Source organism: Nansenia antarctica, assembly GCF_963989245.1.
Source record: "Nansenia antarctica genome assembly, chromosome: 13".
Classification (NCBI taxonomy): domain Eukaryota; kingdom Metazoa; phylum Chordata; class Actinopteri; order Argentiniformes; family Microstomatidae; genus Nansenia; species Nansenia antarctica.
In genome coordinates this window covers 22,687,275-22,711,450 of record NC_137683.1, presented here as the reverse complement: position 1 = coordinate 22,711,450, position 24,176 = coordinate 22,687,275, and the positions used below count along the sequence as shown (strand labels likewise).

At 48.8% G+C, this 24,176-nt stretch overlaps 1 protein-coding gene across 1 annotated transcript; it reads right to left on the bottom strand.

Moving 5' to 3' along the window:
- Positions 1–1,870: 1,870 nt before the first annotated feature.
- Positions 1,871–18,725, bottom strand: ppp4r1 (protein phosphatase 4, regulatory subunit 1). The gene is made up of 20 exons (XM_080543776.1): positions 18,715–18,725; positions 18,494–18,538; positions 16,711–16,846; positions 16,497–16,603; positions 15,054–15,196; positions 14,527–14,673; positions 13,769–13,876; positions 11,422–11,487; positions 11,016–11,174; positions 10,493–10,617; positions 9,374–10,248; positions 8,750–8,889; positions 8,329–8,424; positions 7,370–7,555; positions 5,794–5,955; positions 5,275–5,375; positions 5,002–5,122; positions 4,116–4,244; positions 2,444–2,585; positions 1,871–2,316 (listed from the first exon to the last, which is right to left on the bottom strand). Exons 1-20 carry the CDS (start codon positions 18,719–18,721, stop codon positions 2,153–2,155), a joined length of 3,159 nt encoding a protein of 1,052 aa, XP_080399902.1. The 5' UTR covers positions 18,722–18,725; the 3' UTR covers positions 1,871–2,152.
- Between the last annotated feature and the right edge of the window lie 5,451 nt (positions 18,726–24,176).

The window sequence follows — 24,176 nt, the reverse complement described above, 5'->3', positions numbered from 1 at the left end:
GGGTCTTAAGTCTCCAGCTGATGCAGTCCTGACAGCAGTGTGAAGTTCATTCCACCAGCGGAAGACATTCCACTTCTACAAACTACTAGCCTCCCTCTGACACGTGATGGGGATATCCAAGCCTCCAGTAACAGATGCTCATTCTCCACTATAACTTGGGAGGACCTTAACTTGGAACACCATTCAAACAGAACACTGCCCCCTACAGGAACTGTGACGACATAGCCAGAACCAATTCTCATGATTGAGTTTATGCTTATGAAAAGAAATCAATAAATAATAATCTTAAAAACAACTAAGGCTGAGTTTGCATCTGTTGTGTACAAACAGTCGTTTGGACAAAAACAATTAAAACACTCTTCAGACATGTAGTGCCTGCTTTTTATTTCATTTCATGTTGAACAGGTAAAACAGAACAAAATTGTATCACAATACTATTCATGATCGTTGATCAAAATGGAAAAAGGTTAGAGATATGTACAGTATGGGTACAAGGAGAGGTAGGGGATACAAAGCTAAATGGAGAAGAAAGGGGGGGGGGGGGGCGGGGTTGTTGCAGTATTTTATTCTTAAATTAAAATACCCAGTTTCAAGTGAGTCTGCTGACCGTTACAATTTGATATCCCTCCGCTCACCACAAAACGTGGACAGCGTGAAGATTAATAAAAAATACAATAGCTATTTTTTTTCCGTGACAACAGGGGTCCCCTGCATGCCAGGGTTAGCTAACCTGCGTCTTATGGGTACAACAATGTGCTGCACTAGAGGTCGGTCCTGTCCACAGACAACCCCCAGCCCTCCTCCAGAGACGCCCGTGTAGATCTGACCGGTATAAAGCCCAGTTCTGATCGAGGATTTCCAACGCGATGGGTCAGTTTTAAAAACGTCGCAGAGAAAAACTCTGCAGCCACGTTCTAAAACTGGGCAGATCAAACCAACCGCGATGTCGGTTGCAAGTTGCCGAGTTTTTTCTCTGACCCGTTGCGTTGCGAATCTTAGATCAGAACCGGGTTTAAGAGAATACAAATTCCACCTAGGGCCGGTTTCACAGACACGGCTAATCCTAGAAAAAGCCTAAGTCCTAAAACTTTAGTCCAGGACTAGGCTTAAGCCATGTCTGTGAACCCAGACCCATGTCTTATCCCCAAAGGACACGGTAGGGTTACACTACCGTCTTGGTTATACCTATCCTACTCTTTCAGATCTACACACGAGTGTCAAAGCGTGAAAGGGGGCTATGGGGTTTAGTTTCTGGACAGGACTGTTAAAACAATAGAGTCCAGAGCCCTTTAGAGACGAACCGTGCTTCACTTTGCTTCATCCAACCCACCGGCGGCCCCGCGGCGCACACACAAGGCTGAGATGGTACAGAAGTTAGTTTATGCAGCATATGAGTTTGTTTATACAGGTTCTAAAAATTGGGGAGGGAGGGGGCGGGGGGATGGGGGAGCATTACAGAAACTTTCACACCTTTTAACATTTCGGTTAGAGACAGACACAGTCGTCCTGCTTCGTGGTTCGATAAAGCTGTGAGATACTGGCTTTCTGCTAAGTCTGGTGAGGGCGCGCGAGAGAGAGAGAGAGAGAGAGAGAGAGAGAGAGAGAGAGAGAGAGAGAGAGAGAGAGAGAGAGAGAGAGAGAGAGGAGGAACAGAGGGAAGATATGGTCCATGTAGTTCTGTTCCCCCATGCACATTTTTTTGTTTTTCATTTGTTTGTTTTTCACTGAATCCACTCTGGACATTCAAGTATTTCTCATTTAAGGAAGACACTTTTAAGGCTTCTGTGGCAAAAAAAAAAAAGAACAAAAAAGAATAATAATTTCAAAGCACAAAATAAATCTTAGTTGTAGTGAGTCGCTTTGAGTTGAGTTGGAGGTCGAGTTATTCGAAGCAGGTTCTCTGGTCGTGAGTCTGTATGAAAGTCTTAGTGCCCAGGGTCCAGGAAGGGGGCAACCAAATCCCCCCTCGCTCTCACACACACACACACACACACTCTCACACACACCTGACAGACATTCAGTAAAGAGCAGATGGGTGTGAGGGGCTGTGTGTGTGTCTGAGTAGGGGGGGGCGGGGGGTCCTCCATGTGCGTGGGGTGGGGTGGGGTGGGGGGGGGGGAGACCTCTGAATATCCATGTGCGTGCTCGGTGCTCAGTAGGTAGAGGAGGTGGTGCTCATAGCGTCCTCGCTGATGCGTGTGCACCCCGGATGCACGCTGGCGAAGTACTTTACATCCTTGTCCAGGTCCATCTGCAGGGCCACCAACGTCTGCTCCAGCGCCTCCTGGTGGGAGTTGGCAGAATGCAGGAAGTACTCTACGGAGGGGGGGGGGGGAGAGAGAGAGACACACATGTGAAGGTCAACTAGGAGAGCTGCAGAGAAAAGAAATACGTGTGTGAATGTGTATTTGTCTGGGATTTCAGCTTCTGTGTGTGTGTATACCTCTTTCCAGTAGGCTCTGGCGGATGGTCTTAGCCAAGAGTACTCTGACGTTGGGGACAGGGTCTGCGGCCAGCTGTAGCAGGGGGGCCAGCAGGTGGTCTGAGAACTGCTCCAACGACACACAGTCATCCTCAATCGCCAGCTGGGGGGGAGAGAGGAGAGGGGGGGGAGAGAGGAGAGGGGGGGAGAGAGAGAGGAGAGGGGGAGAGAGAGAGAGGAGAGAGAGAAAGAGAGGAGGGGAGAAAGAGGAGGGAAAATATGAGTAAGACAAAGAGAGAGTGTGAGCCCACACAGGGAGTGGTTGGTGAGTGACAAAGAAAGAGTGTGTGTCCACGTGGCAGAGAGCAAGAGAGAGAGTGTGTGTGTGTAAGTGAGTGAGAGAAAGAGTGTGTGTGTGTGTGTGTTAACCCACTCGAGCTATTGGCCTCACACACACACACACACACACACACACACACACACACACACACACCCACACCCACACACCCACACACCCACACACCCACACCCACACCCACACCCACACGGTCTTATTGTTCTTCCACACAGCAGACCAGTAGTCAGAGAATGGTGTTACTCATGTAAACGACTGAGGGAGAAGAGAGGCGGCGTGCTGCTGTCAAGTGGCCTGTTGAAGTGGGGGCCCAGTGTTAATACCACTAGAGTCCAGTCCACTGTGGAACGTCCAGATGGACAGAGAGAGAATACATGGGGCCAGTTTCACACAGGCCAAGCCTAGTCCTGGACTAAATCACACCTTCAAGGATCCACAGACAGGGCTTAAGCCTAGTCCTGGACTAAATCACACCTTCAAGGATCCACAGACAGGGCTTAAACCTAGTCCTGGACTAAATCACACCTTTAAGGATCCACAGACAGGGCTTAAACCTAGTCCTGGACTAAATCACACCTTCAAGGATCCACAGACCGGGCTTAAGCCTAGTCCCGGTCTAAACCGCACCTTCAATGTAAAATCTCCATTGAAGATGCTTTTTAGTCTAGGATTAGGCTTAAACCCCGTCTGTGAAACCGGCCGCAAGAATTTTAAGTGAACTGAATTGGATTGAAAATGGCCATCAGTGTATCTCTGCTAGCGGTCAGGAGTGTGGTCTCCTGTGGCCTGGCGGCGGTCTCACGGTGCACACATATGCCCATGTTGGCACGGGTTTGAATCCGGCCCACGCCCTGCTGACACACCCCCTCTCCTCTCCTTACTTTCCTGTCATTCTTCACTATCTCTATTTTCCGCCATAGACTGAAGACCCATCTCTTCATGTACCTTAACTGTCCCTCTTAAAGTCCTCCTAATCCCACTACCCCCCTGTAAAGTTCCTCTACTATAAATAATAATAATAATTAAAAATAATTAAAAAAACGAAACGTCTTCCTTCTTCTAGCATTGTGACTGCCAATGGCCCCTGGCCCGAGCATAGATTACTTTCTCTTACGATGACTAATGGATAGATTCACTTACAGGTATTTAGACAAATGTATTTGTTGTAAGTCTCTTTGGATAAAGGCGTCTGGTAAAGGCCAAACATTTCAAAGTAAATCTCTGTCCAATAAAGAAAAATTACAAGACTAGAACTGCCAATAGAAGACTATAAAACAGTTTGTTAGTTTTTTAAAGAAAGAAAGACAAAAAAGAGAAGAAGAAGTGCGTTTCCCTCACCTGACAGACGATGGCGAAGGCCTGGCGTGCCGACCACTTGGGGGAGTGGCAGAACTTCTCCACCAGCTGGCTGAGGAAGTCTGCCAGCAACGCCTGGCAGGACGCCACCTTCCTAATGATCTCACTCACCTGGAAACACCCATCAGAAAGACAAACACAACCTCTCACACATACAGTTGTTGTTTTTGCAAAAAACAGTTGCACCATCATCTTTGTTTGGGAGTAGACTGGGGAGGGTGGGCTATGGGGGACATGTGGGTTCATCAACAGGCACTTAAGCCTGTGAAGGAAGGAAGATGAGGCTGTGGAGGAGGCTACGGATGAGGCTGTGAAGGAGGCTATGGATGAGGCTGTGAAGGAGGCTATGGATGAGGCTGTGAAGGAGACTATGGATGAGGCTGTGAAGGAGATACAGAAGGTGAGGCTGTGAAGGAGTGAAGGTGAGGCTGTGAAGGAGGCTATGGATGAGGCTGTGAAGGAGGCTATGGATGAGGCTGTGAAGGAGGCTATGGATGAGGCTGTGGAGGAGGCTATGGATGAGGCTGTGAAGGAGGCTACGGATGAGGCTGTGAAGGAGGCTATGGATGAGGCTGTGGAGGAGGCTATGGATGAGGCTGTGAAGGAGGCTATGGATGAGGCTGTGAAGGAGGCTATGGATGAGGCTGTGGAGGAGGCTATGGATGAGGCTGTGAAGGAGGCTATGGATGAGGCTGTGGAGGAGGCTATGGATGAGGCTGTGAAGGAGGCTATGGATGAGGCTGTGAAGGAGGCTACAGATGAGGCTGTGGATGAGGCTGTGAAGGAGGCTATGGATGAGGCTGTGAAGGAGGCTATGGATGAGGCTGTGAAGGAGGCTACAGATGAGGCTGTGACAGAAGAACAGTACCAGTTTGTAGGAGGTCCACCGGACTGAGGAGACGCGGTCCGTACAGAGACTGAAGGCTAGAGGTCTCAGGTAGTCATACACATCCTGACCGCTGTAGAGCTCCAGCAGCATCACCAGCTGTCTAAGGACGAGGACACACACACACACACACACCTTTCAGAACAGATATCATATTGAATGCTACTATACAAACCAGCAAAAGAAGCAAAAACAAACATATCACTGTAATGTTTTTAACAATCACACAAGCAACACAACACGCCTGACACATACTCGGCCAGCTCGGATCTGAAGCGCCAGTTACGACTGTTGTCCGTGACCAGGAACTCCTGCAGCTGGTACAGGTATTTACGCCGCGTCTCCTGGTGCAGCAGCTAGGGGGGGGAGGGGGGGGGAGAGGAGAAGAGCGGGGGGGGGGGGGGGGAGAAGGAGTGCATAGGGGGGATTTTCAGTTCTATTCAGTTCACTCTTTGATCCCCTGCGACCACACAGCAGTTAAGAGAAACTCCATTCTGCAGACCAATGACACTGCAGGAGTGATGGGATACTATCTCTGGGAGAATGCCTCTCACAGCAGACCCACGGAAAAAACACGAGACAGCAGGAATGGTACAACATATTTCTGCTGAAGTCGCCAAACCTTTATGAACAACAGGCCTTAATAAGAGAGAGAGAGAGAGGAGAGAGAGAGAGAGAGAGAGGAGAGAGAGAGATGTGGGGGGGGGGGAGAGAGAGAGACAGAGAGGGGGGGAGAGACAGATACACACACACACACACACAAAGGGGTCTGACCTTGAGGAAGTCGTAGAGGTGTTTGAGAACTCCTATCCTGACCTCGTCCAGGTCTTTGAGAAAACTGTTAAAGATGGGCACCAGGTCAGCGGCGGTCAGCTGGTCTCCCAGGATCTGGGCCAGCTCGTGGATGGAGAAGGCCAACGTCCGACGCACCTTCCACTAAGACGGAGAGGAGACCAGATTCAGAGTGACACACAGGTTGTTTAAAAAAAGAAACAGTTCACACACAAAAACCAAAAAGAAAAGCACTCCCCCCCCAAAAAAATGTGGAAAGTAGATGCCAAGAAAATTAGACTCATTTTAAAATATGCCACTATTATCATGACTCTAATGTGCTTTACGTCTTTTTTTCGGGATGACACAAAGCAGGGTGGAGGACTTTTTCCACAAAAGGAACTCAAACCCCAGATGGCTGCACTTTATTCCCTTTTACTTTAATTCAACAAGCTCTTGCTTTAGTTTTATTTTTTGGAGAGATTTTATGTTGGACTGTAAAACAAAGATTACCAGTTAAGACTGGGCGGAATAATGCCCTGCAGTGCATACTTAGTTTTTTGTTACATTTGTTAATTTTTAAGAGAAGATGATTGAATAAAATCAAACCAGATCTGGGTCAAATAAATACATAGGTCTAAATACTTTCAAATAGTTGATCAATGGAGTTGTTGACACCAAAAGCATAAAAGTCCCTTCCAAGTCCAGTATTTGACCCAGATCTGCCAGGAACCACACACACCAAGCTTAGAACCATGGTGAGGGAGACTCTCCCCTAGGGGTGCAACGGTTCAGTTGGCCCCTGGTTCAGTATGAACCTCGCTTTTTGGGTCACGGTTTCGGTACGTGTTTTGTGCGTAAGGAGGGGGAAAATGCTATTTATTTACAAACTGTTACTTTACTTTATCTTGCTTATACTTATGGAACTTTAACATCCAGACACATTCCAGAATATGACTGGTATATTATAATATAAAAAAAAATATATATAAACATTTTTAAATAAACACTTTCAAAATGGAAAAGTGCCTCTTAGGCTTCATTACTGGTATAGGAGAGGAAGAATTAAAAGTAGAAGTGCACTTTAGGCTTGACAGGTAGACCAAACGAGCATTATTCGCATATACGTCACGCATGAAGCAATTAACGTTTCTGTTCACTGTTTTCGTTCCCTCATCAACGCAGATTTGTTGCAATCCGGGGCTTCCTCAAACTGTTGCCATGTTCTCAACTCCTCTCGCAATGAACAAACATTTAACAAGAAGCAACTGCGTTCCAGACAAACTCAACCTGACTTTCAAAGGAACGCAGCATAAACCGAAAAACAGACATTCACTAGTGCGTATTGAACTGTGGACGACGAACCGCACGGTTCAATATGAAACCGAGAACCGCTGCACCCTTCTCTCCACACACCCCTCACACATTCAGCTGGTGAGCAAACAGACCACAGTGAGTGAGACACTCCACACACACCCCCACACACTCCACTGGTGAGGAAACAGACCCGTGTATGTGAGTGTGTGTGTGTGTGTGTGTGTGTGTGTGTGTGTGTGTGAGACAACACAAAGCCACAGACCTGCATGTCCGAGGCCAGGGTCTCGTAGGTGTCCCGCAGGCAGTGCCAGTTCTGTCTGCCCAGGGTGTGCGCCACGCCCGGCAGGCTGTAGGCACAGTGCTTGGCGATCTCCATGTCCACCGTCTGGGCCCGCGACGGGTCCGTCATGGACAGGTACTGGTCCAGGAGAGCCTGGGGGACCACGTCCTGGAGTGGGGCCAGAGAGAGAGAGAGAGAGAGAGAGAGAGAGAGAGAGAGAGAGAGAGACCAGGTTCAGAGAGAGTCAAGACAGAGAAGAGAAGATGACAAAGCATCACAAGGCAGAGAGAGAGAGAAGACTGCTCTCTCCCAAGACTAGGGATGGGAATCAAGAACCGGTTCCAGTTGAGACACTGAGACAGTGCTCTCTCTGAGGACAGTGAGACTGAGACAGGGCTCTCTGAGGACAGTGAGACTGGGACAGGGCTCTCTGAGGACAGTGAGACTGAGACAGTGAGACTGGGACAGGGCTCTCTGAGGACAGTGAGACTGAGACAGTGAGACTGGGACAGGGCTCTCTGAGGACAGTGAGACTGAGACAGTGAGACTGGGACAGGGCTCTCTGAGGACAGTGAGACTGAGACAGTGAGACTGGGACAGGGCTCTCTGAGGACAGTGAGACTGAGACAGTGAGACTGGGACAGTGCTCTCTGAGGACAGTGAGACTGAGACAGTGCTCTCTGAGGACAGTGAGACTGAGACAGGGCTCTCTGAGGACAGTGAGACTGAGACAGTGAGACTGAGACAGTGCTCTCTGAGGACAGTGAGACTGAGACAGTGCTCTCTGAGGACAGTGAGACTGAGACAGGGCTCTCTGAGGACAGTGAGACTGAGACAGTGCTCTCTGAGGACAGTGAGACTGAGACAGTGCTCTCTGAGGACAGTGAGACTGAGACAGTGAGACTGGGACAGTGTTCTCTGAGGACAGGGCTCTGGCTGACCTGATGTTTCGACCTCTTCTCCTCCTCTGGACTGAAGCTGCTGTCACTCAGCTCAGAGTCGTCACCGTGGTTCATCTGCATCGTGGAGTCTCGGCTCTGAACATGGACACATGGACGGTCACACACACGCACATAGACACACCAGGGGCCAGCTGCATAAAGACAGACCCAGTCTTAGGCTTAGATCTCACTTTAAATCAGTCTTGCTACAGACTAACATTTTCCTGTTGCATAAAGCTCACCTATGAGTGACTAAAGTAAGACTGACTTAGATAGTCTTTCACACAATGCATTCTAGGTAAAATAAGACACTTAATCTATGTTTATGTAACTGGCCCCAGGAGTTAACACCACATACAACCACAAAACCCTTCCTCTCCACCTTCAAACCCCATGAACGCACCGCCCTCCCTCCCCTCACCTCCATGTCTGAGTCTCCTAACAGGGGCGTCTTGTGGACCGCAAAGGGGTTGTCCTGGTTGGTCAGGCCACGGCTGAAGGTGTTTAGGCAGGAGTCCATGACAGTGGCTCTGAGGGCGGCTGTCAGAACGTCTACTTGTGCTGCGGGGGGGGTGGGGGGGGGGGAGACATGGGTGAGGTGAGTCCACACAGATGACAGTGGGTGACTTATACACTCATGATAACACAATGTCACAACAAGAGAGAACAAACAAGTGGGAGGCAGATGTACTCTGGAGGACAAACTGTTTGTCACACACACACACTTTTTTATTGTCTTCTGAGGAAATCCCCTTTCAAGACGAGACCAAAAATAAATCTCAACAGACCATCCTTTCGAGCAAAGGAAACATTAAAGGTTTCCTTCCACAAACAATATTGTGGACTAGACCCTGTCCCCTAGACCCTGTCGCCTAGACCCTGTCCCAACCCTAGCTATAGGCCAAACCATAGCCTCTACATGCTAGACACTTCTCTACATGTGTAAGTATCTAACAACTCTTGGCAGTATAGCAACTGACAGGCCTTGCCTACAGTGGTCTAACGCTCACTGATCTCCCTACGACTTCCAGAAGACGCCATATACCTTTAACGTCTGGGTCGTCAATGTGGGGCTCGAGGTTCTCGATCAGCTCCTCCAGCTGTCTCCTGCCTAGAGTTGGGGCGTGGCCAGGCAAGGAGGAAGAGGAGGCGTAGGGGGCTGAGGCCTTGGCCGGGCAGGAGGTGCCGTAGCTGGGGGGCTGGTGGCTGGGGTCCTCCTGGAGCAGGTCCAGGTCTATCTGGGGGATGGGTGTCCTCCAGTAGTGGAAGGAGTTGTAGAGCTCCGTCTCCGGGATGGCCTCTGTGGGCGAGGCCGCCGTGGGCTCAGGTGCGGGGGCGGGCTGGGGCTCAGGTGACGGTGACGGTGAAGGCTCAGGTGCTGCTGATGTGTTGTTGTTGTCCTCCTCCTCCTCCTCCTCCTCCTCCTCCTCTAGGCGGGAGGAAGGCGTGTGCTTCTCAGTGTGCCGTGTAGCTTCGTTCTCAGTACCCAGGGTTCCCTCTGTCTCGTCCCCTGCCGTAACCCCCGCGGGGTCTCCTCCCTCCTCGGAGGGGGGGTCAGGGCCGGGGTCGGGGTCTGTCGCGGCGAGCGGGGGCGAGGAGTCGTGCGTCTCCTCCTCGGCGAGGCCGGGGGAAGAAAAGGCATTGTCGTCGTCGTCGTCGCAGGGCTCCACGTCCGCGACGTCGGCCAAGGCTTCCGCTTCCTGCTCCCCTCCCCCCTCCTCCGCCACGTCCACTCCCACGTCCTCCTCTGTTCGGCACAGCCCCCCCCTGCCGTCCCCCTGGCCGCCGTGGGCCTGGGGACAGTCGGGATTGTGGGAAATACAGTCCTGTCGAGGAGGCTTCTCTTCCTGGTTGTCCTGCGTGCAGCCGCCTGAAGCGCTAGTCAGGTCTGTGTCAATGCTGAGTGGTTTCTCTTCAATACTGGGGGGGACAGGGAAAGCAACACAAAAAGGGGGGAAGTTACAAACAGACTTCTTCTACAGTTTAGCTCACCTGCTCCCACTGTGTTAACGGACAATGAGCTCAGCAGAATGTGTTTCGGGGAAACACAGCCAGAGTTCCATTGTGTTCACACAAGGGGGAACTTGCGACGGACACAAAGTCAACACGCGAATTCAAATTAACGCCGTCTGTAGAAATGAGCCGAACGAACGGCCAACGGTACCTGTTGTGTGCGTGGTTACAGTTGCAGTCTCCCTCCTCCCCCTCTCTGAAGTACTGGCCTACACTGGAGGGGCCGGCGAACGTAGAGATGAACTGGCCTAACGACTGGAACGCTGCCTGGCGCACCTGAGAGAGGAAGGGGGGAGGGGGAGAGAGAGGGGGAGGAAAGGAGAGGAGAGGGAAGAGAGGAGCGGACGGCAGGAGAGGAGAGAGGAGGGGAGGGCAGGAGAGGACAGGAGAGAGAGGGAGAGAGCAGGAGGGAAAGAGAGAAGAGGAGAGAGGGGGAGGGAAGGAAAGGAGAGATAGAGGGGCTATGAGCAGCAGCAGTCAGTTTGAAGATCTGTGTAGTTGTTATTTAGAGGGTGAAAGTTCAGAGATCCCCGTCTTTGCTTAAGTGTTTAGCCACGGATTGCAGATGTAACATTTTTTAAGAAGGGGTTGCCATTTAGGTGAGACCCCCCCCCCATATTAAGCGTCAGGTTGTAATACATAATCTATATGTTGTGGGTGTTTAATGCACTCACCCATCGCGAGGGGTCGCCGATGAGACTAATGAAGAGGGTAGAGAGTTTGGTCCTGCGTACTTCCTGTGACGTCGCCGAGGAAACGCTCATGAAACACTCGGCGCACGCCTTCCGCACCCCCCAGACGTTGTCTGAACAGAGCTGGAAAAAGCGGGGAAGCTGGAACAGGAAGAGAGGGAGGAAACCAGAGAGGGAGGCAGAAAGAGACGCACACAGAGATATTCAGAGGCAGGGAGGGAGGGAGGAAGGGAGAGAGAGAGAGAGAGAGAAAAGCAAAACAGTGTCTCAGAAATGAAGGTCCTCAAGTTTAGCCTCAGTGGAGTCACAGAGAAAGTCACACCAAACCATTCCAGGGCCAATTTTTATCCACAACACATTGTGATGATTCAAAGTTTTGAACACATACCAGGAGCTCTTCTGTGGCCTCTCCTCCCACAACGCTGCATATGTCCCCAAAGTTGGCAGCACACACCTGCCAGCAGAAACACAAACCAAACAGCTCAGCTAAAACGCTGACTTGACACCAGACCAACACAGAGACACAGTCGTATACAGTAATCCATCCATCCATCCATATATCTATCCATCCATCCATCCATCCATCCATCCATATATTAGGGGTGGGCATCGACGATCGATAATTGATCGATAAGGATCTTGGTCGATCACAAAATAAAACATTTGGTCGATCACAAAAAAAAAAAAAAAAAAATTTGTGATCGACCAAATGTTTTATTTTGTGATCGACCAAGATCCTTATCGATCAATTATCGATCGTCGATGCCCACCCCTACCATATATCCATCCATACATCCATCCATACATTCATCCATCCATATATCCATCCATACATCCATCCATCCATCCATCCATCCATCCATCCATCCATCCATCCATCCATCCATATATCCATACATCCATCCATACATCCATCCTTCCGTCCATACATCCATATATCCATCCATATATCCATCCACAAACGATTATTTTCATAGTCGACTAGTCACCGATTATTTTAACGATTAGTCGACTAATCGGACCATAAATTACAGCTTATCGCACAATTACTCAATCGCTCTTATTTAGCTATCATCTTCTAAATCAGGTTCTAAATTTAGCTTGAAGTTGTTAGTTGTTGTTGTAGGCATGTGCTAACTAAAAATAAAGACAATTAAAATGATTGTTCACTCAAAAATAGATATTTTAATGAACTTTGCAGATTTATTTCTGGCATCACTTGCATGTAATGTAATGTAAAGAGTAGTAGAGAGTGCAAACTGCTGAGTAAAATGAGGTAGGCTAGGCACTAGGCAACCAAAAGAATACAAAAACAAAAATAAATAATTGTACAGAGTACAAAAGTTTTGCTTTGCTTCACTCATCTCTGGCATCAAACATACATTTTAAATGTATTGAATAGTGCTGCAAAATAAAATGAGGTAGGCACTAATGCAACTAAAAAAGAGCAATTATCCACAAAAAGAAATGTTTGTAGAGAAAAGGTTTGGTCTCAATCAAATAACATAACAAAGAAAAGTGCAGGAGACTGAGCAAAGAAATTGTTTCTCTCATGTGTGGACTATTCATTCATAGCGAGGAAAGTCAGCATTTCCACATGTTCTGGAGAGAGGCTTGCTCTCTTTTGAGAGCAGATGTTCCCTGCTGCAGAGAAGATCCTCTCGGATGGGGTGGAGGTTGCAGGGATGCACAGAAAAGATTTTGCCAGCTTTGATAGTGTGGGGAAACGCCCCTAATCAATCCTGAACATGCTGGTTAAGGATATGAGACCCTTGTTAACCAGCATGTTCAGGATTGATCCGGTCAGGACGGTGGCTTGCTGGGGTGTGCACGTTGGCATCTTGACAAGATAACTATCGATAGAACGCGCCTTCTTAGCACTGTAACGTTAAGACAACATTTTTTGCTATTTGATAAGTATCGCTTTGATGACAACGTTACAGCACACAACGTAAAATAATGTAAGAAGGCTTTTAACGTAACGATATCGTTAGCCAATAACAAGCTAACTAGCTTACCGAGACGAGCCATCGTCTTCCTCGTCATCTGCCACAAACGTGCTTCCTTTTTAGATGCTCGCGCATCATAGACGTGCTGCCATGATAAGCGAGTTTAGCGTTGCAAATTGTACATTTTACATTGGTTTTTTCAACGTTGTGGTTGAAATGCCCCCACACTTTAGACGTACGAGGACGGGAAGAAATTTCTCTGTTTGTTTTTCCGGGGACGACCGACACTGCGCATGTACATCAAAGACACTGGGAGACGCTAGCCAGTGGCAGCTTCAGGGAAGAAAAACGCTTATTTCAGCTCCAAAAAAACATGCGACGACGTCGATTACCAAATATGTCGGCGACGATTTTGGTAATCGACGTCGTCGCGACTAGTCGACTAATCGTGGCAGCCCTACCATCCATCCAACCATCCATATATCCATATATCCATATATCCATCGATACATCCATCCATCCATACATCCATCCATCCATACATCCATCCATATATCCATCCATCCATCCATCCATATATCCATATATCCATCCATCCATCCATATATCCATCCATCCATCCATACATCCATATATCCATCCATCCATACATACATATATCCATCCATCCATATATCCATATATCCATCCATTCATCCATATATCCATCCATCCATCCGTCCATCCGTCCGTCCGTCCGTCCGTCCGTCCGTCCGTCCGTCCGTCCGTGCGTCCGTCCTAACTGACCTTGCGCACGTGGAACATCCTGCAGTCGCAGCACATCTCACAGAAGCGCGGGAGGAACAGGCGTTCTGTGATGTCCTTCCCTACCATGGGGGCCATCTTACAGATGATCTGCCACCAGAACACACAGGGAGACAAAATACACTGTAACACACGGGGGACAAAATACAGTGTCACACAAGAGAGGTTAAACAAAACACACTGTCAGCAGGAGAGATCCTCCTCCCATAGCACGGAGGCTTGGTGGTAATACTACCTACACTGATAGTGCAAACTAAGGGGATTATAACTATCTACCTAGAGGCACACGTTTCAACGTGGCCTGCAGTAAATCAGAGGCATGGCAAACAGCAGGTCCGATAAAAGGGTCAAACTCGGGACATAAATGCAAATGAAAGCAAAGGAATGAAGCAAACCAAATGCGGGCCACATAAGCTTGTGATGCAATAGAATGTCTATCTTAAAGTTAATAAATGTGTGAGGATTTTTTTTCTCCATTTGTCTGTGGAGCCCTGCTTCCTAGAGCAGGGTCCATCTTATCCTCCAATGGAGTAAACTGTACGTCACTCAGACAAACGTACATCGTGGCAGGAAGCTGACTAACACAACATGTTTGACTACACTTGTCTTTCACAGGTTACTGGCTAAACTCTTCAGAGAGCTGCTTTAGGAGATCATTGTAAGATTCAGCCAAGCCCTCCAATGAGAACCCCCCCTAACCCTAACCCCCCGTCTACAGTGTCGTGGGTCATGTGACTCACGGCCATGGCCTCTGTTTTGACATCGTCGTTGCTGTCGGGGGCGGTGAGGTCGACGAGGACAGGGCAGACCAGGCTCTCGATATCCCCCCTCTCGATCAGCTCCTGTTCCAGCAGCACCAGAAGGGCTGCTTGGCTGGTCTTACGGACCTGGAGGGAAAATCAATACCGTGTGATCAGACCTCCCGGGAGTGTTCTGCTAATCCTTTTAAAGCTTGAGATTGTGCCACTGCTTACTGTCATTTATAATATCGAGCAAAGCTTTTACAGCACTGATGACTAAATACAGGCAAATGTATTTGTTGTAAGTCGCTTTGGATAAAGCCGTCTGCTAAATGCCAAATATGTAAATGTGATTATGTAATGATGTAATTATGTAATGTACAACATACCTGTGTGCATAGGCATATTAAAAACAAATTACATTTTGCATGTTAGTACACGTTTTGCATGGTGTACAACATAAAAAGAGAAATCGTTTAAGCATGCTGCTGGAGGCCCTTTCACATGTCTCTCTCTCTCTCTCTCACCTGGTTGTTCTGGTCTGCCAGGTATCTGACTACAATAGGCAGCAGGTACTTCGAGAAGGCAAATGGAATGGAAGGTCTGTTCTCCTGGCAGAAGATGGCTATGTGAGGAACCTGCTCCATTAGCTCGGCTCTTACAGTGGGCTCTGGAAGGGAAAAGACAGATTTTAAACACTTATGGACTGACTTATATAGCGCCTTATTCCAAAGCGCTTTACAACGGCCTCTCATTCCCCCATTCACAGACACATTCACACACCAATGACAGCAAGCAACCAAGCAAGGCGCCGGCCCGCTCACTGGGAGCAATTTGGGGCTCAGCGTCTTGCCCAAGGACACCTCAACATGTGGCCAGCCAGGGTTCGAACTGCCAATCTGCCGACCTCGTGATCATTAGACGCCGGCTCTACCTCCTGGGCCACAGCCGCCCCATTTTAAACACTTAAAAACACACTACAAAAGCGTTGCTTAAAAAGGTCAGATTTTAAAAACCTCAATACAGAAAGGTCTGAACATAAAAGGTCCTCGGTGACAGAAGAGTCTGGTTTCATTTTCACATTGTTCAGCGGTGGGGGACAGTACCGCTTGGCTGGCAGCCCTGGGGCTAGAAGAGGATACTTTAGACTGCAACAAAACAATCATATTTCTTAAAGGTCCAGTATGTAGCGCAGAGCTTTAAAACGGTGTTAAACAGCCACAATAAATCCGTAGCGCTCAAGGAGTGGGATCACATGATAAAGAACGTTAAGTGAAATTGAACACGCGTACATCATCAACGCTCTCAAACCACCCTGTGTGCATATATCTACTGTCACCTAAAGGTAGAAACGAAAACAAAAGGCACGCGTTACAGCCCGTAACAGTGACAGTTATGACTTATGAGCCAGTCTTCAATGCATATTGTGGCCTGATTAGACGTCACCACGTGTGTACGACGCGAGAGGAAGTAGCCTAACATGATCCCTAAAACAAGACCTGGTGTGGTGGTTAGTGCTGCTGCTGAAAGATCACCACACTAACGTATGCACGCACCGTTTGAGCAGGCTATTGCATTACGCTGACGGGCCATGTCCTACACTCACAAGGACACGCCAGCTAGGCGACGTCCAGAGAATGGCGGGCGAAGAGAGACCGCTACGCCGAGGTGACCGAATCGGAGGAGCTAGTTCTCCCAGCTGACCTCTAGGGTTAATCTCTCCACGTCAAGGCCAAATGCATTTCACCCTCAGTGAAATGACAGCCAGGTGCAAGCAATACGGAGTCAGCGACACCACTGCTCCATCAAACATTCATAGGCCTCTCCTAGACAGTGATGGTCAATCTAGAAGACAGGCACAGGGGCTAGTATTGCAGGCAGGACACAGAAATAGGGGAATTCTGAGAGCATACAGATTTTTTTCTCTCTCTCTCTCTCTCTCTCTCTCCCTCCCTCTCTCTGCAACTTACCTGAGTCGTCAGCCAGTCTGCCCACTCTCTCCAAGACGGCGATACAGTCCCTCTCGTCCTCACTGACGGCTTTCAATGTGTCCAACAAACTCCGTGCAACCATTTGTCTATAAGTGAATAAGACAAAACACGTAAACGTACATAATCAGAACCCAGGAGATGGTGACAAATCTCAGTGAGGTCTAATAGGGTGGTTTTCATTGGGGCAGGCTACCTGTTAAAAATGTTTTCACTAGCGACGTATTTATCCAGTCTTCCAAGAGGAGTCAGCATCTCATCTTGCGATACAAAGTCCAAGGCTGAAGGCATAATAATGACGTCAGACTCTGAGCTGTAGTCATCCACACCAACTATTAGAGATATTGAAAATAATAAAGTGCATGAGAGGTGCCCACCACCCAAAAAATAAAAAAGGCCAGTGAGAGGGGGAAAAACAGTGAGTGAGTATGAAACATGCTAAATTTGGTACGAGATTGGTACAGATTTTTAAACATGAGCATACAATCCGTGGTTGGAATGCAAAATAAGACAAATGTGAAACGTCATGAAAGTGACAGATGTCATGGAGCGAGACATCCGAAGAAGCCGTTAAAAAACAAACACATCAGATGTTTCTAAATGACGTACAGTGAACATACAGTCAGACCAGACCCCATCTAAACAGGACAAGACAAACATAACATGCAAAGCAGGCAGTATAGGGTTCTGTGGAGGCGACGTTTTCACAATAACAATGGTTTGTTTGCATGGCACACTTTTGAAACAGAGTTAGTTACCAACCCCCTTTCAATAGCTAGCTAGTGCTTGTGTGTATGAGCCATCAAACATTTCAAGAGACATTTCACTTCACTATTCCAGTACATAAGTAACTGCAAGCTGGTCTGGATGCAATGTCAATATGCAACACAATGTCAGCTGTTAAAGTCGTCTGACATTCGCAGTGGACTGCTTGACTATCACTATATGACCTGACACTGACTATCAGCTCACTGCCCTGGACCATGGAATGAGATGAAATTGGTTTTGGTTGGAGCCTGATTGAATAAATAAACCATCTAAGTTGACGATTCTAGCTGGTGATAACTGGGATGATTGCGACCAAAAACGTTGCCAACACTTTTAGAAATGAGGGGCCAACACACACTGCAACACTATCACTTTGTGCATCTTGACAGCTTGTAGTTATAGCTAGAAACTATAACTATAAGCTGTCAAGATGCACAAAGTGATAGATAGTGTTGCAGTTGCATCGCTGATTTACCATCAAGTGAGCTTGTAGGAGCTATCAGCTGAGCTGCAGAGTGACTGTTTCCAAAGGAGAGGAGGGGCTAGGTTAGCTTATGTAGCTATATGTTGCTAAGCAAGCAAGTAAGTTAGCCAAAAAACAAACTTCAGAAAGCGCATGACACAACGTTGGGACTGTTACGAAACAACTTTGAAATGACACCATTTGAGTTCATTTGAGTGTGTGAACTGTGAATGCAACTCATTAAAATAGCAAAGCAGTTAAAAGGGTTAAGCAACCGTAGCTGAAGTTAGCTAGCTAGCTGAGCTACAAAAAAGAAAAGAGGCGTTCGAAATGGCATACTAGCATACTCAATGAGTATATACTGCATAGTGCTTACTAAATTCATAATAACTATGCCAATACCAGCCGACCGAAAATCTAGTTACATACATTTCTTGCATACTCAAATTTCACATTATACTCTAACAGTGTGTGAACGCACATACATGCATACTCAAAATCTACGTCATATCTAGTATGAGTAGTATGCTAGTATGCCATTGCGAACACAGCCCTAGTCTAGTCTAGTGTCCAGGCCCACACAGACACACAGACACCCCGGGAACCACCCAGCCTGACCGGGGTAGTTAGTCACTAAGCATGCATGGATACCGTCCAGCCCCCGAGCAGAGGAAAAGAGTTCCCGGGAAAATACTCCCGGGAAAAATAATAAATTCAACATTAGAAAAGAACCAGGGGCGAAACTTACATCCGTCTAACTCCTCCTGGGAGTCCTCCTGGAGCAACGATATATCTGGAAGAAACCAAAACACCAAAAAAACGATATCAACTGATATTTCCCCCAATCGATAGGTATTAAACGATAGGTTACTTTCGCTTGAAACTGTGAAACAGGGGGGGTGAACGGGGGTTAAAGTCTTAAAAACAGCATTTTTTTAGCCGAAGCTAAAGTAAATAGAAGCTACGTACCCGCCATCTTGTCCCTGGTCCTACATCTAAAGCGGTCTGCAGACACGGGGGCAACAGAGGAGAGGAAGAAAGGAGCCGCCCCAGAGCTGTGTAACACAGAGATGGGCTTAGCTGATCACTACACGCCACCTAGAGGCGTGGGAAGTCAAGTACATCTCTTGACGTTAGAATGATATGGTTCTATCTCCATTTTTGTCAAAATTGAGTTTTTTACATAATCTGATCCATTAGGTGTTTATTAATGCCTCTGTGGTGTTATTTTTAAAATGTTGACATTTTTGAGTTAGTAATTCATAAAATACAAAGGTTCCATCTCACAAAACATAATGGAATGTAAGAACTTTGACGCTCAATAGAGAAGAAAGGAGCCGCCCCAGAGCTGTGTAACACTGAGAGAGCCTCAGAGGATATGCTTAGCGAGTCACTACACTACGCCACCTAGAGGCGATGGGAGTCAAGTACATCTCTTGGCTGAATAAGTGACAACACCCATGGATTTCTGTGTCCTGCCTTGCAATACTAGCCCCTGAATTTCTTTTGAAAGTTTTGTATGACAAGTAATAAAGTGATGATGAATGTGCAATAATACCATGTGCAATATGACAACCCTCGTGTACATAAGGTTCAGAGATAGGAAATGTTAGGATATTTATAGCATAGCATAGAGTACAGCACAGTGTTTTATTTGTATAGTATAGTAGTATAGTATAGTGGATATGTCACGCCCTCTACCTCTAGGTAGTGGGCAGTGCCTCTCTCTCTCTCTCTCTCTCTCTCTCTCTCTCTCTCTCTCTCTCTCTCTCTCTCTCTCTCTCTCTCTCTCTCTCTCTCTCTCTCTCTCTCTCTCTCTCTCTCTCTCTCTCTCTCTCTCTCTCTCTCTCTCTCTCTCTCTCTCTCTCTCTCTCTCTCTCTCTCTCTCTCTCTCTCTCTCTCTCTCTCTCTCTCTCTCTCTCTCTCTCTCTCTCTCTCTCTCTCTCTCTCTCTCTCTCCCCCTCTAATTGGCAGGAGTGGCTTCAGGTGTGTGTTTTGTCCGGCTGTTCACTATTACCTCATCGTTAGCCCTGCATAAAGACCCGTTCCAGCCTTCACTTCTCTGCCAGGAGAAACGCACCTTTCGATCCCCATGCGGAGCAGTGTCTTGCTGATCTAGCAGAGATTGGAGAAGAGAGTGGTGGGAATGGCGGATCATGGCAGAGGAAGAGGGTGGGATATTAAGGATAACTTGAAGGGAGCTAAAATCAGTGAGGTAAAGCGCCTGAGAACCACTCGCAATGGAGAGAAGTGTGATAGTTTGTCAGTTCTTCTGATATTTGACGAGGAAAGGTTACCTTCTAAAGTATTCATTGGATATATGTGCTATGATGTTAGGCTATATATTCCCCCACCACTGAGGTGCTTCAAGTGCCAAAAGTTTGGGCATGTGGCGGCTGTGTGCAAAGGCAAGCAGAGATGTGGAAGGTGTGCTGGTGACCATGAGTATGGGAGATGCGAAGAGGATGCCAAACTAAAGTGTTGTAACTGCGGGGGGGGACATAGCTCTGCTTACGGGGGTTGTGAGGTCAGTAAGAAAGCAGCGGAAGTACCTGCCCTCCTGCCTGCCTGCCCTACCTGCCCTCCTGCCTGCCTGCCCTACCTGCCCTCCTGCCTGCCCTGCCTGCCTGCCTGCCCTACCTGCCCTCCTGCCTGCCCTCCTGCATGCCTGCCCTACCTGCCCTACCTGCCTGCCTGCCCTACCTGCCTGCCCTACCTGCCCTACCTACCGCTAGGTGAGTTCCGCTTTGTTCTCATGTTAAAAAGTAGAATGGTTTGGTAATGAATTAGATTTTTTTTGCCTGTTTTGGGAGTTTGCAATAATGTTACCAAAAATTCAACAAGGTTTTATGATTACAATGTAGGCTAAATAATAGTAGCTGTTTTCTTAGGTCCACAGGCAATATGCTTAATACAGTAAGTAGGTTGAAGATTCTTGAGTGATTCAGTAAAGAACAACAATGGGAGAACCACAATGTTTCCACTGTTTACAATTCCTTTTGTTTTCACAGTCAGAGAGCCTGACGTTTAGTGGTCTTTATAGAACTGAAAATACATTCTTACAGAATGTTTTGAAAGCATTTCTACGGCATATACTATTGGAATACCTCAATCAATCTAAATGTAAGCCTATATATTGATCCCGAAACCTTTGAAGTGGACAACCAAAAACCATCTTTGTTCAAAATGACACAAACACAAAGTCGGCTTTAATTCTGTTTCTCCATTCTGGGCTTGGCAAGTTTATTTTGTATAGCACATTTCATACAACAGGGGCAATTCAAAGTGCTTTACATACAGCATAAACAAAAACAAAATACACCAAGAGGAGATTCTATGCCGTTTGATGATGAATCTTCATTTACAGTATAGGCCTATGTGTCTCACAAGTCAGTAACAATCCTTTCTATCCTATTCTGTCTGCTTCCCTCCTCTCGTCCTGCAGGATGTGTCTCTGTGTCTCTGCGCCCTCTGTCCAGCCGGGGAGGAGATGTGCGTTCCTGGCCCACCCTCGAAACTCGTGATGGAGTCTGGGGACGTGAATGGGACTGTGCAGCACTGTGCCCAGACCCACTGCTGTGCCGGTTACTTCAACCTGGTCAACTGGCAGCTTGTACCAGAGTGTGGGGAACATGGCACGTTCCGACCTGCAGGGGGAGCCACAGGACCGTTGGTGAAGGGATGGGGGCGCAATTGGCACCGGCTGATGCCAATTGGGTCCTCATCAACGTGCCCTCTTAATGTGTTGCTTTGTTCTCCCCCGGGACCCAGAGTAGGACGCAGTGAGCGGAGAACGAAGGAAGCGGGGAGAAGCAGCAGAGAGTCGGTTACAGAGACGTCGGAGAGCGCTGCAGGAGAGCCGCGACCGGAAGGGCAAGCGAGCGGGGACGTTCTCCCCTGAGCGAGGCTCAGACAAACCTGACTCCAAACCTGTGCTGCACAAATAAAAACCCGTTCTATAAACCGCCGGATCATATTGTCTGTCTCCCTCTGTGCCCGAACCTGTTACAGTGGCACCCGACGTGAGGCACAGAGGAGAGGCGGACCCAAACACCTAATAACAGACAGGCGGGGCCATGGAGTCGCCCCTGGGACATGTACTCGCCCACCTGGCACAGCTGCAAGAGCAGCAGGCGGCGATGGCGCGGGCCAGCCACGACGCCCTGATGGACATGGCCCGCGCCCAGGCCGAGGACCGGGCGGACCTCCGGGCCATCATCCGCGACCGGGAAGGGTACGGGGACTACGGCGTGGCAGGCGGTGGGACCCGAGTCCGGATGTTGCGGATGACGGAGGGGGACGACCCGGAGGCGTACATCGAGACGTTCGAGCAGGTGGCCCGGAGACAACGGTGGCCAGAGGACAAGTGGGCCCACCAGCTCCGGCCCCTGCTGATCGGGGAGGCGCAGCTCGTGCTGGCGGGTCTCCCGGGGGCCAGCCAGGCCGACTACCCGACAGTGGTCAGGGCCATCCGGGACCGGCTCGGGCTGAGCCCGGAAGAGCACCGGCGCCGGTTCCGTGCCCTGACCCTGGAGGCTCCAGGTAGTAGGGTTGGAGGACCGTTGTCTTCCTTTCACCCTTCCAGTGCGCCCTCGGATACCAACCCCCTCTCTTTCCGGACTAGGAGGAAGAGGTCGGGGTACCCTCGGCCCAACATTTTATTCGCCGTTGTCGCCAGACCTGGAAGAAGGCTCGGACTACCCTGGTCCGCTCTGTGGCCGGGTATAAGCGCCAGGCTGATCGCCATCGTGTCCCTGCTCCCCGCTACCAGGTTGGACAGAAGGTCTGGCTCTCCACCCGAGACCTACCCCTCAAGGTGGAGTCTCGAAAGCTAGCCCCCAGATACATCGGACCCTTTCCCATCAGCAGGATTATCACCCGCTCTGCTGTTCGCCTCTGGTTGCCCCGCTCCATGCGAATTCATCCTACCTTCCATGTCTCCAAGATAAAACCGGTTACCACCAGCCCACTGACCCCCCCACCTCCCGTCCCACCTCCACCCAGTATCATCGACAACCACCCAGCCTACACTGTCCGGCGTATCCTGGACGTTCGGGGTCGGGGCTGCCAGTACTTGGTGGATTGGGAGGGTTACGGCCCGGAGGAGCGTACCTGGATTCCTCGCGGTCAGTTCTTGGATCCTACGCTCATCACCTCCTTCCACAGGGAGCACCCAGACCGCCCTAGAGTTGCGCCAGGTGGCGCTCGTAGAGGGGGGGGTACTGTCACGCCCTCTACCTCTAGGTAGTGGGCAGTGCCTCTCTCTCTCCCTCTCTCTCTCCCTCTAATTGGCAGGAGTGGCTTCAGGTGTGCGTTTTGTCCGGCTGTTCACTATTACCTCATCGTTAGCCCTGCATAAAGACTCGTTCCAGCCTTCACTTCTCTGCCAGATCGTAGCTTCAGCTTACCGTAAAGATACGCTTCCAGCTCCCCTACCTATTTACTACCCTGCCTGTACCTGCCTCCTACTTACCCCTGTTTTGCCTTTACCCCCCAGTACCCCTACTGAAGGGTATACCGCCTGTCCACTAGGTGGCAGTATCTCGTTTGCTATGCTGTCCGGCTCCGTCAGGAGTCGGCCATGTTATTATTTGTTTAGTGTCAGACGTTCATGTTACGGTGGCCGTCTATTGAGCTGTCCACCTATTCCTGTAAGTTGGTTATTCGAATGTTTCTGGTTAAGTTATATATATTACATTTACCCTGCTTATACTTTATCTCAATTCATGCTTCTATTGTTTGTATATTTGCAGGGCGTTTTCATCTTTGTCATTAAACACTTCATTGACATTGAGGAGCGTATTTCTTCACCTACTGGACTCCTGCTACCTGCCCTCTTGCCTGCCTGCCCTACCTGCCCTCCTCCTGCCTGCCTGCCCTCTTGCCTGCCTGCCCTACCGGCCTGACCCCTGCCTGCCTGCCGACAACCCCTCCTGCCTAAACCCCTGCCTGCCTGCCCTACCGGCCTGACCCCTGCCTGCCTGCCGACAACCCCTCCTGCCTAAACCCCCCTGCCTGCCTGCTGACTACGCCCCCTGCCTGACCCCCCGCTTGCCCTACGACCATTCTCTGCCTACTCCCTAAAATAAATCATACTTTATTTTACTTTAACCTGTCTCGGTCTGTGTCTGCACTTGGGTTCCCTATCTGACCGTAACAGGATGGTGTATATAGCCTTTATTTATGTAAACCAGCTCTTTTCCCCTCTTGTTTTTAGTAATTCTTTTTATTCCTAGCACCAGGGGAGCCCCCCCTCCTAAATGTCGTTGTATGGTACCTGTACTATATAATGACAATAAAGACCATTCATTCAAGAAGAAAACATTCAACCAAGTTGGCCTTTATTCAAGAAGATTCTAACTGCTGATGTGTTGTAGCGATTCTTAACAATTGTCATTCAACAACGTTTTATTTGGCGTTGATGTTTCATA

Bases quoted from the DNA above. Each gene is read 5' to 3' on its own strand.
- ppp4r1 (XM_080543776.1), bottom strand. The intron at 16,604-16,710 runs GTAGCCTGCCCC...ATTCACTTATAG, and splicing joins AGTGAAAACATTTTTAACAG to ACAAATGGTTGCACGGAGTT. The intron at 11,175-11,421 runs GTATGTGTTCAA...TTCCTGTTCCAG, and splicing joins AGGCCACAGAAGAGCTCCTG to CTTCCCCGCTTTTTCCAGCT.